Genomic DNA, 13,675 nt, shown 5'->3' with positions numbered 1-13,675 from the left:
AAACTGTACAGTGTGAGAAGGCAATGGTATATTACAGGTACAGCCCATTAAATCCAAATAGCTCGGCATGCAACAAAACAAGATCCTTTACACAATTTATAGTTGAGTACAGTATATATCTACAGTGTGTTTCTAATAAGTGGCTTATGGTACCTTGGAAAAACACAGCAGGTCTCCTCACCTTTGTATCATACACAAAGGGCTGAATGAAAGTTCAAGGCTTGAAGTATAAAACTAGTGCATGACCTCCTCTTTAGGTAGCAATGACTTTCTAAATGTCTTTTTTTGGTTCAGCTATTATTACCTGCAACATAAAGTGCCTGTGGTCTGCATCCGTCAAGCTGAGATCTTCATTGGCAAGATGAGCTCTAAAACGATCGAGAAACTCATCCTGGCGATTTATATCTGTTGATAATATTAAGGAGCCCAGTTGCTGCTCAATATCCTGCCTGAAATAAGAACATCAAATAGTTAGAGTAGCTCTGCAACATAATGTGGTCTTTTAATTGTTCATCTATGGATTCCATCACTGCTCTTTTGTGTTCTGAAAAGTTAAAAAAAATCCTGCTTGTCATTTGAAACAAAGCCATTTTCATAGAGCAAGGTGATGCTGCTCTTCAAGCCCTGCGGACCATAAAGGAAAAGACCTTCCACCCTTGATGAGAGTCAGGTGCAGACTGTGCGCAAGTCTATGTAAAAAAGGGGAAATCCCGGACTGCTGCACCCTGAAAAACGGTCATCTTTATTCCATCATTAAAATCCAACAAAAGTCATCAATTGCAGTTAGGAGATAGCAATAGCTAACGCGTTTCACATGCAGAGATGCTTACTGATAAGTGTGAACAAATGTGGTTACAAATATATAGATCAGAAAGGTAAAAAAAGCAATTTTCATGACAGAATTTTGAGAGATGTCTTTGCTAAACTCCTTTTAAAGATACTAGATACCTGTTATGGTCATTTACATACTTTTTATGATTTACAATATCGGTTACGTTTTAGTTAAGTGGCCTTTCGGTGCGTAGGGAAGCGGATCCTCGTCTAGTTCTAGTCTAATTTTTCCACAGTTAAGTGTTATCAATATCACAGGCATTTGTATATATGTGTTTTAAAGATACTAGTCGCATGGCTATTACAGTATATTGATCCTATGGTTTCAATACTTCACCTTCAATACTTTCTGACCTGACCTGACCCGGAACCAGAACCAGTAATGCCAAGGAAAAAAAACTGAAGTCTTTATCTTCTTACTTCTTCCACATTGTCAAAGTAAAGTATAAGGGTCAGCATGACAGCCAGGTAACTAGCCACTGGGAAGTCAGCAATGTCAACCTTGAGAAAGGTTTTCTTTAAGAGGCTATGAGTCAGCTGCCAGTCCAGGCTTCTGGGCAGATACCGACCATATGGTTGGGATCTTTTCAGAGCCTGGACCGGCTCTGTGATATCAGCCGAAAGCGGGCTTCAGCCTGCTGTCAGCTGAAAACAGATCACAGGAGATGAACTGCACTCCTGTGATCCACAGGAGAAGTGTGGCCAAAAAAGCTTTGACCCTACTTCTCCTTTAAATATCAAATCATGTAAAGGGGTAAACAGGATTTCACTTTTCACATGACTGGATAACTGGAGTGGATATTCAAATAATTTCAAAGAAAACGAATGTGTAATACTGATTGATCTTTTTTTTCCTAAATATCAACACAGACATACAAATACAATGTTGTATAGTGTAATGGACTAAAGCTACATATAATGACTAGAAGGCAATGTCATTATGGTGTTTCACTGTGTTTTATGAACTGTTTTTAAATTCTAACACTGATAACACACAATAAAAGTGGTGCTCTGGGGTTACTACTTACGTAATTTCCTTTGACAGATGTGCTAATAATCTTGATTCTCTTAGCATACCAACAGTGGACCTCCAGTGGTGGTTCTCTAAAACAGATGTGTTCTGAATATGGAAAACAAGAGATTAATTTCACAATGAGAGCAACCCACTAAAGCCATCACCATTCTAAACAAATCTGTTTTTATAGTACAGCTTTAACTTTGTGAAACTTCTCATTTAGTGTTTCAAATACATGTTGCCCTGCCTATCTGCTTTCATCCTTGTACAATATATTTTTACACTAGCTGCGAAATAAACAGCCCAACTCTCTTGTGCCATCATCAGCAGTGAAAAAAGTCTAACCATATGCCTAACTTCAAGCTGGAAGAAAGTGCTATTCTAAAGCAGACCTATATATAACCACATGTATACAGTATCTCACAAAAGTGAGTACACCCCTCACATTTTTGTAAATATTTTATTATTAGTATTAATATATTTACCACTTTTTTTTAAATTCTTTTTATTTGTTTTTTACAAGGGGTAAAAAACACAGACGTACAGTATCTCTCTGTAAATAATTTATTATATCTTTTAATGTGACAACACTGAAGAAATGACACTTTGCTACAATGTAAAGTAGTGAGTGTACAGCTTGTATAACAGTGTAAATTTGCTGTCCCTCAACACACAGCCATTAATGTCTAAACCGCTGGCAACAAAAGTGAGTACACCCCTAAGAGAAAATGTCCAAATTGGGTCCAATTAGCCATTTTCCCTACCCGGTGTCATGTGACTCGTTAGTGTTACAAGGTCTCAGGTGTGACTGGGGAGCAGGTGTGTTAAATTTGGTGTTATCGCTCTCACTCTCTCATACTGGTCACTGGAAGTTCAATATGACACCTCATGGCAAAGAACTCTCTGAGGATCTGAAAAAAAGAATTGTCACTCTACATAAAGATGGCCTAGGCTATAAGAAGATTGCCAAGACCCTGAAACTGAGCTGCAGCACAGTGGCCCACACCATACAGCGGTTTAACAGGACAGGTTCCACTCAGAACAGGCCTCGCCATGGTCGACCAAAGAAGTTGAGTGCACATGCTCAGCATCATATCCAGAGGTTATCTTTGGGAAATAGACGTATGAGTGCTGCCAGCATTGCTGCAGAGGTTGAAGGGCTGTGGGGTCAACCTATCAGTGCTCAGACCATACAACGCACGCTGCATCAAATTGGTCCCAGAAGAAAGCCTCTTCTAAAGATGATGCACAAAAAAGCCGGCAATTTGCTAGAGACAAGCAGACTAAGGACATGAATTACTGGAACCATGTCCTCTGGTCTGATGAGGCCAAGATAAACTTATTTGGTTCAGATGGTGTTAAGTGTGTGTGGCGGAAACCAGGTGAGGAGTACAAAGACAAGTGTGTCTTGCCTACAGTCAAGCATGGTGGTGGGAATGTCATGTTCTGGGGCTGCATGAGTGTTGCCGGCACTGGGGAGCTACAGTTTATTGAGGGAATCATGAATGCCAACATGTACTGTGACATATTGAAGCAGAGCATGATCCCCTCCCTTCGGAGACTGGGCCGCAGGGCAGTATTCCAACATGATAACGACCGCAAACACACCTCCAAGACGACCACTACCTTGCTAAAGAAGCTGAGGGTAAAGGTGATGGACTGGCGAAGCATGTTTCCAGACCTAAACCCTATTGAGCATCTGTGAGGCATCCTCAAACGAAAGGTGGAGGAGCGCAAGATCCCTAACATGCACCAGCTCCGCAATGTCATCATGGAGGAGTGGAAGAGGAATCCAGTGGCAACCTGTGAAGCTCTGGTGAACTCCATGCCCAAGAGGGTTAAGGCAGTGCTGGAAAATAATGGTGGCCACACAAATTATTGACACTTTGGGCTCATATTGGACATTTTCATTTAAGGGTGTACTCACTTTTGTTGCCAGTGGTTTAGACATTAATGGCTGTGTGTTGAATTATTTTGAGGGGACAGCAAATTTACACTGTTATACAACCTGTACACTCACTACTTTACATTGTAGCAAAGTGTCATTTCTTCAGTGTTGTCACATGAAAAGATAAAATAAAATATTTACAAAAATGTTAGGGGTGTTCTCACTTTTGTGAGATACTGTATACATTTAATATTTGAGGATAGCCATGTAACCATTAGAACTCATAATATAAGGGACAACGTTATTAATATAGGGGGGGTATTGTGCTAAACAAAGTGACTCCCTGACCAGTTATTCTATTGAAAACCACTGCAAGCAGCTGTAATGTGTGTGAACACCTCTCTAGGTCAGTTTCCCACGTCCACCTCCACTAATGCCGCGTACACACGATCAGAAATTCTGTCAGAAAAAACTTAGATGTTTTTTCCGACGGAATTCCGCTCAAGCTTGCCTTGCATAAACACGGTCACACAAAAGTTCTCAGAACTTTCGACCGTCAAGAACGCTGTGACGTACAACACTACGACGAGCCGAGAAAATGAAGTTCAATGCTTCCGAGCATGCATCAAATTGTTTCCGAGCATGCGTGATTTTTTGCACGTCCGAAATGCATACAGACGCATTTTCGGATAGGAACTTCTTCCGACTGAAAAATAGAGAACATGCTCTCAATCTTTTGCTGGCTGGAATTCAGCTAGCAAAAGTCTGATGCACACAGTTGGATTTTCTGACCAAAAGCTCACATCCGACTTTTGCTGGCGGAATTTCTGATCGTGTGTACGGGGCATAACACACAGACTAGATGCTGGCCCCGCACATCACGGATATCAAGGAGCAAAAAATAATTCTGGTTGGCCGCAGTAAAATCACCTTTATTTCAGCAAGTCCATAAAAACATATCCAAAAACAAATAGAGGGGAACAGCATTACCAGCTAATATGTTTCACGCTTCCTTAGCGTTTAATCATAGCTTAATCATAAATTTTACTTCACGTGCGGCCAATCAGAATTATTTTTTGCTCACTTCAAGCAGCTAATCTCAGCTATCCCTGAAATGGACTTAAAATGTATCTAAACCAAGACAAAACTATCATATATTCTAGCTCAGCAGTGCTTAAATGTGGTAGCTGCATTCATTTTCTTTTTAGTATAATAGACACCCTGTCCCTTCCTGTCTACACTCAGTTCTGCAAGGCACCTATGGAGGAAGCCATGGTTGTCACACATGCTGGACCTCAAACATGCTTGCCTTGGTTCATCTCCATTACATTACATTACAGAAGAGAAGTAAAATTGTTTATGCTGTCGGTGGAGGGAGGGAATCTTGGCAGCCCTGGCCCTGTTTCCCAAATCTCAAAGCCCTCACCCTAGTGTGTGCCGAAACGATCTCAATAAACATACTGCACTTTGAGTCCTGTATGCTTAATCTTCGTGTGATCTCTCTGTGTGATCCTAGTTGGTTACACTGTCTTTTTAGCTCAGAGAAAGTGACAAGGACAATGCATTTCTGGCAAGATGAACAGGCATTTTCTCCACTTACTAAAAATCTATAAAAAAAATCTGAAAAAGAAACAAATGCAGCCACAGCATCTAAGGTCTGGTAAGCTGCAATATATTGCATTTTTGTTTTTAGGTTTAGATATACTTTAATATATATCTGGATTGAGAGCAATCTGGGGGCTTCCGTTGCTGAAATTCCTCTGCAAATGCAAGTTAATTGGGTTCAATACACTTTGGGATCTACGTAAACAAGTTTGCTGAACGAATGTGATACACATCTGCTCTGCTCCAACTAAACTTGTTGTATTCTGTTACAGAACTATCTTGTATTCAGTAATACCTTGAGCATAATTTGTTCCAGAAGAATGCTTGTAATTCAAAGCACTCATATATCAAAGCGAGTTTCCCCATAGGAAATAATGGAAATTCAGATAATCCGTTCCACAGCTACGGCTTATCTATGCAGTACCGCATGTGGCCAGAGGTGGGGGGGTGCCGGAGACACACGGAAACACTCAGAGAAGCTCGGCGACTACTCAGAGACACTCAGAGTTGCTCAGAGTTTCCAATTGTGTGTACTTCTCTCAATTAAGAGTACTGTCTCTTTTGTCTGCTGCTTCATTCCTCTGCTATCTGAATGTCACTTCTGACAAGTTTTCCTGACACCAAGAGTAAAAGAGGTGACAGGAAAGGGAACTCCAGCTGATTTACAGCCTCAGCTCTGTTCCTGTGTGCTGTGTGAAGGGGGGTGCATCAATTCCCTCCAATCAGTACTCAGAGCTCTCCTCACTGAGCTCTGCAAAATGTAACTTTAACTACCCGCCCCCTTTTTCTGAGCTCTCAGACAAGCTTTAAAATGCAACACTTTGAACAGATGTAGAGAAGTAAGTGCTGCAGATAAACAGGTACAACGTATGTAGGAGGATTTGTTTAATCTCTGTGTATCACCTAAGGCCAGTCACTTTACTGGGTATATGTACGGGTTCTCAACCACTTTAAATATAACAAGCTATATCTAAGCATTTGAACAGGTACTAGCAATTGCCCCTATTGACAGCCAATGAATATCATCAAAGTACATGTCCATTGTGTCTAGAAGCCCCCAAAAATCAGAACAGCACAGCCGCTGACACACCACCTTCTCTTTTCCACAGCAACATTACATAGTACATGGATGTGCGGTGAGGTCAGTGGCTGGTGAGGCACTGGCTAGTATCAGAGCCAGGTACACACAGGTTACATACGCCTCGATCATTAGAGCGAGAGCAAAAATTCTAGCACTAGACCTCCTCTGTAACTCTAAACATGTAACCTGTAAAAAAATTTAAAGTGTCACCTATGGAGATTTTTAAGTATCGAAGTTTGGCGCCATTCCACGAGTGTGCGCAATTTTAAAGCGTGACATGTTAGATATATATTTACTTGGCGTAATATCATCTTGCACAGTGTACAAAAAAATCGGGCTAACTTTAGTGTTTTTTAATTTTTTTTATATTAATTTCCAAAAAAAAATGCTTTGAAAAATTGCAGCGCAAATACCATGCAACATAAAAAGTTGCAATGACCACCATTTTATTCCCTAGGGTATCTGCTAAAATATATATACTGTTTGGGGGTTCTGAGTAATTTTCTAGCAAAAAAAATATTTTTACATGTAAGGGAAAGGTGTCAGAAATGGCCTGGGTGGCAAGGGGTTAATTACCATAAGTAAGTAATATACAAATAATTATTATATATTGTTTTTAAGGTAAGGTAAGGTTTTCAAAAACTGTACTCAAGCAGGTGGCTTAACGGACAAATTACTGAAGTTTGAAGTTATAACTTCAACCAGTAATTTCACAGAAAATAGATAAATAATATATTATTATGTTATAGCATAATAATATATGATTATAACAGTACCTTTTCAGCAGGCAGCAGATTCTCATTCTCCTCTTAACTGTGTGAGAAAAACATGGGATTATGGGTAAATCTTATACCCATAAACACATGTTATTTCCTTGTAGTTAGGAGGGTTGGGCTGGAAGGGAGCATTTGTCTTTTAGACACGTGCACCCTTCTATGACACTGCAGTGAGAGGCGTGCCTCCACTGCAGGATTTTTATTGGATAGCTTGTTCCAATGGTGCTTTACCATTGGTCTAAGGCTCCAAGCTGTCCATTGAGGTCTGTGCTTCTGACAAGAAGTGAGAGGCACTGTGAGCTCATCCTCTCAGTCTTCTGCAAACAGTGTGCCAGCTTTTATTTAAACTGACTGTTCTGTGTGTAACTTCTGAAAGGCTGCACAAGGAGCCCTGTATCTCCAGAACCATAGGCCCCAGGAGCCCCAAATTTTGACCAGTGGTGGGGTAGGACTTCAGGTCGCCTAGTTACGACCCTCAAAGCTCAATTGTTGTTTTTTGTTTGTTTGTTTTTTTGGTATTTATTTATTTATTTATTATGTTCATGGCACCCCCCCCTGACTACACATCCCAGATATAACAAGTTGTGGGTGTCACTGATTGGGGGCAGCATGTTTTCCAGAATTCCTGCCCCCTACAGTGAAATTCCTAGTCAGGATCCGTTTTTTTTTGTAAAATAAAATTTAAAGCCAGTAAAAAGTAAAGCATTACAATAACGACAACATTATCTCAAACAAACATTATTCAAGCTGAATTATTTGGCATTTTCTAAATGGCTAAATTTTAACTTCAACATAACACAGCATATGAAAAACAACCTAGTGCTAGACATTTATAAAGTGAAGTGGGGGTTTTTAGGTAGGCATTTTAAACACAGAAAAAAAAAATAGTTTTTCTCACCTGGTACAGACTGGCAAGATGATGTTTTGTTTTTATCAAAAATGGCTGATTTACGCCTGGATGATCCACATCATGTGCTGCTGCTGCCAGCAGACCAAGCATTATATCCAGAGGAGTGAGATAGCTAGCAAGCTGTGAGAAGCAAGCAGATCTTTATTTTTTTACAGAAAGCAGAGAAAAAGAGAATATATGTATAATTTCAAATAATCAGGTGATAAAGTGTAGCTAAAACCATTTTTTTTGGATGGAGTGTGGAAGGTTTAGAGTTTCTGCCAAGTTTTTATTGCTGCTTTGTCCCTGCTGGGTAGATTGCCCTTTTTATTTGTCCTGATGGTCAATGTCAGAGAGACAGTGATAGGAAATCCAAAAATATTGTCACCAGAACAGGGGGGGAGGGGAAATCTTCCAATCGGAACTCTCGTTACAGTTGCAGCTGTTTAAGGGGAGATTTCACCTGCAGTTTCGTCATTTTTTTCTCCCACATCCTGTTGTGTCTCCAGGATAGAAAATGAAGGGGGAGCCATCCAGAACCCCCCCCCAAATAAAAAGACGGGCTCTAACGGTGGATAATGGATATTGCTAGTGCTGGGCACCTGAGGCACCAGCCCTGCATCTCTTGCTGGGTGCCCCTGATCCCCACGCTGAGAACACCTGCCACTGCAGCAGCCGGCATGTGTTCTTGCTGGGCTGCTGAGATTGGTACACAGCCAGGGGAAGCTTATCTAGGATGTTCCTTGACTCTGACTAGTCACCTGAAACAAGATGAGGGGGAGCCTGGAACTTCCCTCACTCACCGAACTGCATCAAAGGTCTTTTATGTTCAGGGAGAAAAGGGGGGAGAGGGATTTGTGCTGAGGACTATTAGGCTTGGAAGGGTAGATTTGTACTAGAGGGGAGATACGTGCTGGGAGGATAGTAAATGTTTGTGCTGGGATGGAGATTTTGGTCTTCGAGGTAGGGCATAGATTTGTGTTGGGAATTAAAATTTGGGCTAGGAGGGTCACAATTTGTGTTAGGAAGGGGGATAGGGGCTTGGTTGGGGAGGGGGGATTTAGGCTTGGGGGGGCAAAAATTTTTTGTTGGAAGTGGGCATTTAGACCTGATGTATGAACTCTGTGTGTTATACACTTCTGACGCTTGCGCACTGTGCGTTAAACACTTCTGACCCCTTCACTCCATGCATTCTGTGCATTACAAACTCCTGACTTATACACTCTGTGTTTTACATACCTCTGATACCTGCACTCTATGCATTTCACACCCCTGAATCCTACAATCTGTGAATTACACACCCCTGACCCCCGCACTCTGTGCATTACAAACCCCTGGAATCTGTGCATTAGACTCCTGACCCCTGCAATCTGTGCATTAGAGACTTCTGACCCCTACACTCTGTGTTTTACATACCTCTAATGCCTGCACCCTGTGCATTTCACACCCCTGAATCCTACCATCTGTGAATTACACACCCCTGACCCCTGCACTCTGTGCATTACACACCCCTGAAATCTGTGCATTACAGACTACTGGCCCCTGAAATCTGTGCATTACAGACTCCTGACCAAAGTGTTCATTGTTTCAACAGTTGCTGGTTACCAAACAGTCCATGTTTACTTTAATAAAGTTCTCAGGATCAGACAAAATGTTTGCTCTCTGTCTATTTTCAGTGTTCAAAAAAGGATATGTAGTGGAAGAGTTTTTTTTTGTTTTTTAATGATTGTGCTGAGGTTTTAACATGTCAGAAACAGTAGTGTATTTAGGTTTTGTGCTGCCCTAGGCCTGACTAAACTCATGTACCCCTTAATTTAAATATGACCCACCCCTTCCTGTCAAGGCCACACCCCTTGCTGTTTAAGACCTGCCCTGAAATTTTCGAGTAGGGATACATAGATTTCCTCTCACTTCCTGTTTGGCTTTGGGGCAGGAAGTGAAGGGAAATCTCTGCAATGGAACAGGGATGGTAAAAAATAAACTGACAGGGTCTATAACCCTCCCTTACTCTACCCAAAATGAAAAAAAAAAGTTCTACTTTAAGCACAAATTTCTAATAATTTTATGGAGAGGACCAAGAAGATATAATCATGCCAATGGTGGGAAGGTTTGTGGTCCAGGATGATAGGACAGTCAAAATTAGAAGCGGCATGCCGGCCGCCCGCATACTGGAAGCAGTGCTGCTGCTTTATGGGGGCGCTAGACTAATTTGCCTCTAATAGCCCAGTATGCCATATAAGACTGGTGGGGACTCTTTCCGTGCTGCCCTAGGCCTGGGCCTTGTCGGCCTAGGTCAGGATACAGCGTTGGTCAGAAAAGTAAAAGTTCTGTGGCATATGTGTGCCGTGCATACAGGCAGTTTTATTTATTCATGCCCCTTAAGGCTCCTCCAACTGCTAGTGCAGTTTGGTCACACCCACTGTTCACAGCAGCGCTACATCAATACTTTCCATAAGGGGGGCGAAGGTGCCCAAGGTCCTTTACAATCCAAGTAGAACCCCTAGTTCTACCCATCTCAACTCTATCCAAAACACAAAAAAAGTTTGACATACTTTAAAGAGACATGGTTTACTTCATTGTAGGCTAGGTAGTTCTCCCACTATTTAATTCTAAAGAAGCAGTTTTCTTAGACCCATTAGACTGCTGTATTTGTGATGACTCCCAGCACCCCCTAAAATAAGCAAGGGTCACTGGAAGCCTCCTAATGCACTTAACAAGTAGATTCTTGATGCACATCCCTACTGACATTGTCATTATCATGACATAAACTGGAAGATGCTGCCAGGGACAATTCATGTAAAAATAAAAATAATGATTAACATATCACAGTTACTATTTAATTTGCTTTTGCCAGAGTTTTATAATGAACAGCCCACTCATAAACATAGCTCGCTGGACACCATGAGATTTCCTAGTGCAAATGTTTCCCTTTTTGTGCTCTTCCTGGGAAAGAATGTCCCATTCACAATGACCTATTCACAGTATGGTGCATTAAAACTGCAGGTAAATCCAACAAATGCTTTTGAAGCAGTTCCCAGCATGGTGAAAGGCACAATTCAGAGGACACTTTTCACTGTACTGAATAGAAACTGCAAGCAAACTTTTTTTTTTTCTTCAACACGGTGCTGTTTCATTGTGAGCAAGCTGGATTTCTAGCAATATATTCTTAAATGAAAAATGGTTTACATGTATTCATAAGGTGGAAACCACACTAACGGGCTAAAGAAAAAATCACAAAGACAAAACAAAGGAAATGTCCTGGGAATTAGGTAAACAAATATCCAATTAAATACTTATAGTAGGTTGAAAATAAACTTTTATGCAATGAAAATTGATATCACCTAGGAAGAAAAGTTGACCATACCTTTGGCTCTTTCAAATAGCAGTGCATAGCTTGTGTGACATCTGCAGCGTGGACAGCATTGTGATATGGGTTTTGGTTGTGGTAGTCTTCTTGAACCATGACTAAAAATGATAACAGTCACAACTTGGTGAACTATTTATAAGCATGCAAAGTATTGAATTACAATGATTTCAAGAAATGGAAACATCTTAAACAAGAAATGCTTTTAAAACTTTCCTCTTTCCATCTGTGGTTCATAGTAAAAGTGCTGGGCTCAATTCTAACAACCATTTTTAATTGGAAACATAGGGTTTTTGTACTCACCATGAATTCCTTTTCTTGGAGTCTATTGAGGAACACAGGAATTCTTAGAAATCTTAGACTTTTGGGTTATACAGCCACCCACAGGAGAAAAGTACATTGGAAACAAAAACACTGTTGGCCAGCACAGGAAAACCCAACTCGCAACCATAATGCCTAAATTTTGTTGCAAAGTAGTAGAGAAAACTTGAACATAAACATATTGGGAAGCACCCGTGTCTCTCAGTGGACTTCAAGACAGTGTTAATTTGGACATCAAATTTTGATTTAGTTTTAATCATAGGGGGTTATTTACGAAAGGCAAATCCACTTTGCACTACAAGTGCACTTGGAAGTGCAGTCGCTCTAAATCTGAGGGGTAGATCTGAAATGAGTGGAAGCTCTGCTGATTTTAACCTTCCAATCATGTACAAGCTAAAATGCTGTTTTTTATTTTCCTTGCATGTCCCCCTCGGATCTACAGCGACTGCACTGCAAAGTGGATTTGCCTTTCGTAAATAACCCCCATAGTCTTTTGACTAAAAGGCCATTTTAGTTTTACTCGTATTTTAGTCATCTGAATTGTTTTCGTTTTAGCAGTATTTAACTTGACTAAAGTCTCCAGTACATTTCAGGTTTAGTTCAATTGTAATGCATTATCTACCGTATATACTCAAGTATAAGTCACATTTTTCAGCCCTTTTTTTTGGGCTGAAAGTGCCCCCTTTGACTTATACTCGAGTCACCCCTGTCTGTCTGCATGATCAACGTGTCATGCAGGCAGACGGCGGCCGGCGTGTAATGATACTGTTCGGAGGCTATTCCAGCTTTCAAAAGCCGCGCCTCCTGCTCGTCTGTGATAGGCTGAACAGCTGTCAGTGTACAGCCTATCACGGACATTCTCTCATCCTCGTCCGTGGTATGAGAATGAGAGAATGTCCGTGATAGGCTGACCGCTGACTGCCTATTACAGACGAGGAGGAGGCGCGGCTTTTGAACAGTGGAATGGCCGCCGAACAGTATCATCACACGCCCGCCGCCATCTGAGGATGGAGATCGCCACAGGGAGGCTGCACAGGACACAGGTAGGCTGCACATCCACACAGGACACATGCACACAGGACATGTACAGGATACATGTACAGGACACAGGGACACAGGACACATGTACAGGACACAGGGACACATACACATGTACAGGACATAGGACACATGCACATGTACAGGACACAGGACACATGCACAGGATACAGGTAGGCTGCACAGGACACAGGGAGGCATGCAGCTGCAGATGGGCATTGTTGACCCTCTGCATTTCTCACCCTCGTCTTATACTCGGGTCAATAAGTTTTTCCCAGTTTTTTGTGGTAAATTAGGGGCCTCGACTTATACTCGGATCGACTTATACTCGAGTATATATGGTAATTATTTTTCTAGAATTTCCAAACTCATTATATACTCCTGGAGTAAAAATCCAATAACATGTTATTATTTATGGTTTTAAAGAGGAACTCTGTCTGACCTTCCCATTGTTTTTTTTAGGCCCTGGTAACCTGATCATGGAATCTACACAATTCAGATACTCACCCTTCCATTGGATCCAGCATTGTCCTGCTGAGATCCTCTCATGCGTGGACACAGCTCTGTCCCGCACCGCCAGGTTCTCTCTGACGTCATCTAGAGGCCCACCGGCTCTTCTGGGTTCAGCGGACTGGCCTCTCAATGATGTGCCGATAGGCCTGCCCCCTCCTCCTGTTCTTGAATGAAAGGCTATGCCTCCTAGGATATATGATGTGTATAACCCGGGAAGCAAGTGACGCGCACAGGGAGGCGGAACAAACTTCAAATAAAAAAAAGAAGTAAACAAAAAAACAAAAAAAATAAGCAATGTTCAATTACTGCAGAGGAAGAAAGGAGGGGTGGAGAGGCAGGATTGTCCTCGGGAGT

General features: G+C 41.5%; 1 protein-coding gene across 2 annotated transcripts in view; it reads right to left on the bottom strand.

The window, feature by feature from the left end:
* The window catches only part of PDE7B (phosphodiesterase 7B), a 478,356-nt gene that overhangs the window by 13,064 nt on the left and 451,617 nt on the right, over positions 1-13,675 (bottom strand). For both annotated transcript variants that reach the window (XM_073627328.1, XM_073627327.1), the window contains 4 exons: positions 11,450-11,550; positions 8,095-8,226; positions 1,860-1,951; positions 305-449 (listed from right to left, as the gene is read on the bottom strand). In XM_073627328.1, the coding sequence (XP_073483429.1) occupies positions 305-449; positions 1,860-1,951; positions 8,095-8,226; positions 11,450-11,550 (470 nt within the window). The remainder of the gene's footprint in view (positions 1-304; positions 450-1,859; positions 1,952-8,094; positions 8,227-11,449; positions 11,551-13,675) is intronic.

This window comes from Aquarana catesbeiana, linkage group LG04 (genome assembly GCF_042186555.1).
Source record: "Aquarana catesbeiana isolate 2022-GZ linkage group LG04, ASM4218655v1, whole genome shotgun sequence".
NCBI classification, from domain to species: Eukaryota; Metazoa; Chordata; class Amphibia; order Anura; family Ranidae; genus Aquarana; species Aquarana catesbeiana.
The sequence above is the reverse complement of the archived record's forward strand: the minus strand, read 5'-3'. Positions and strand labels throughout refer to the sequence as shown.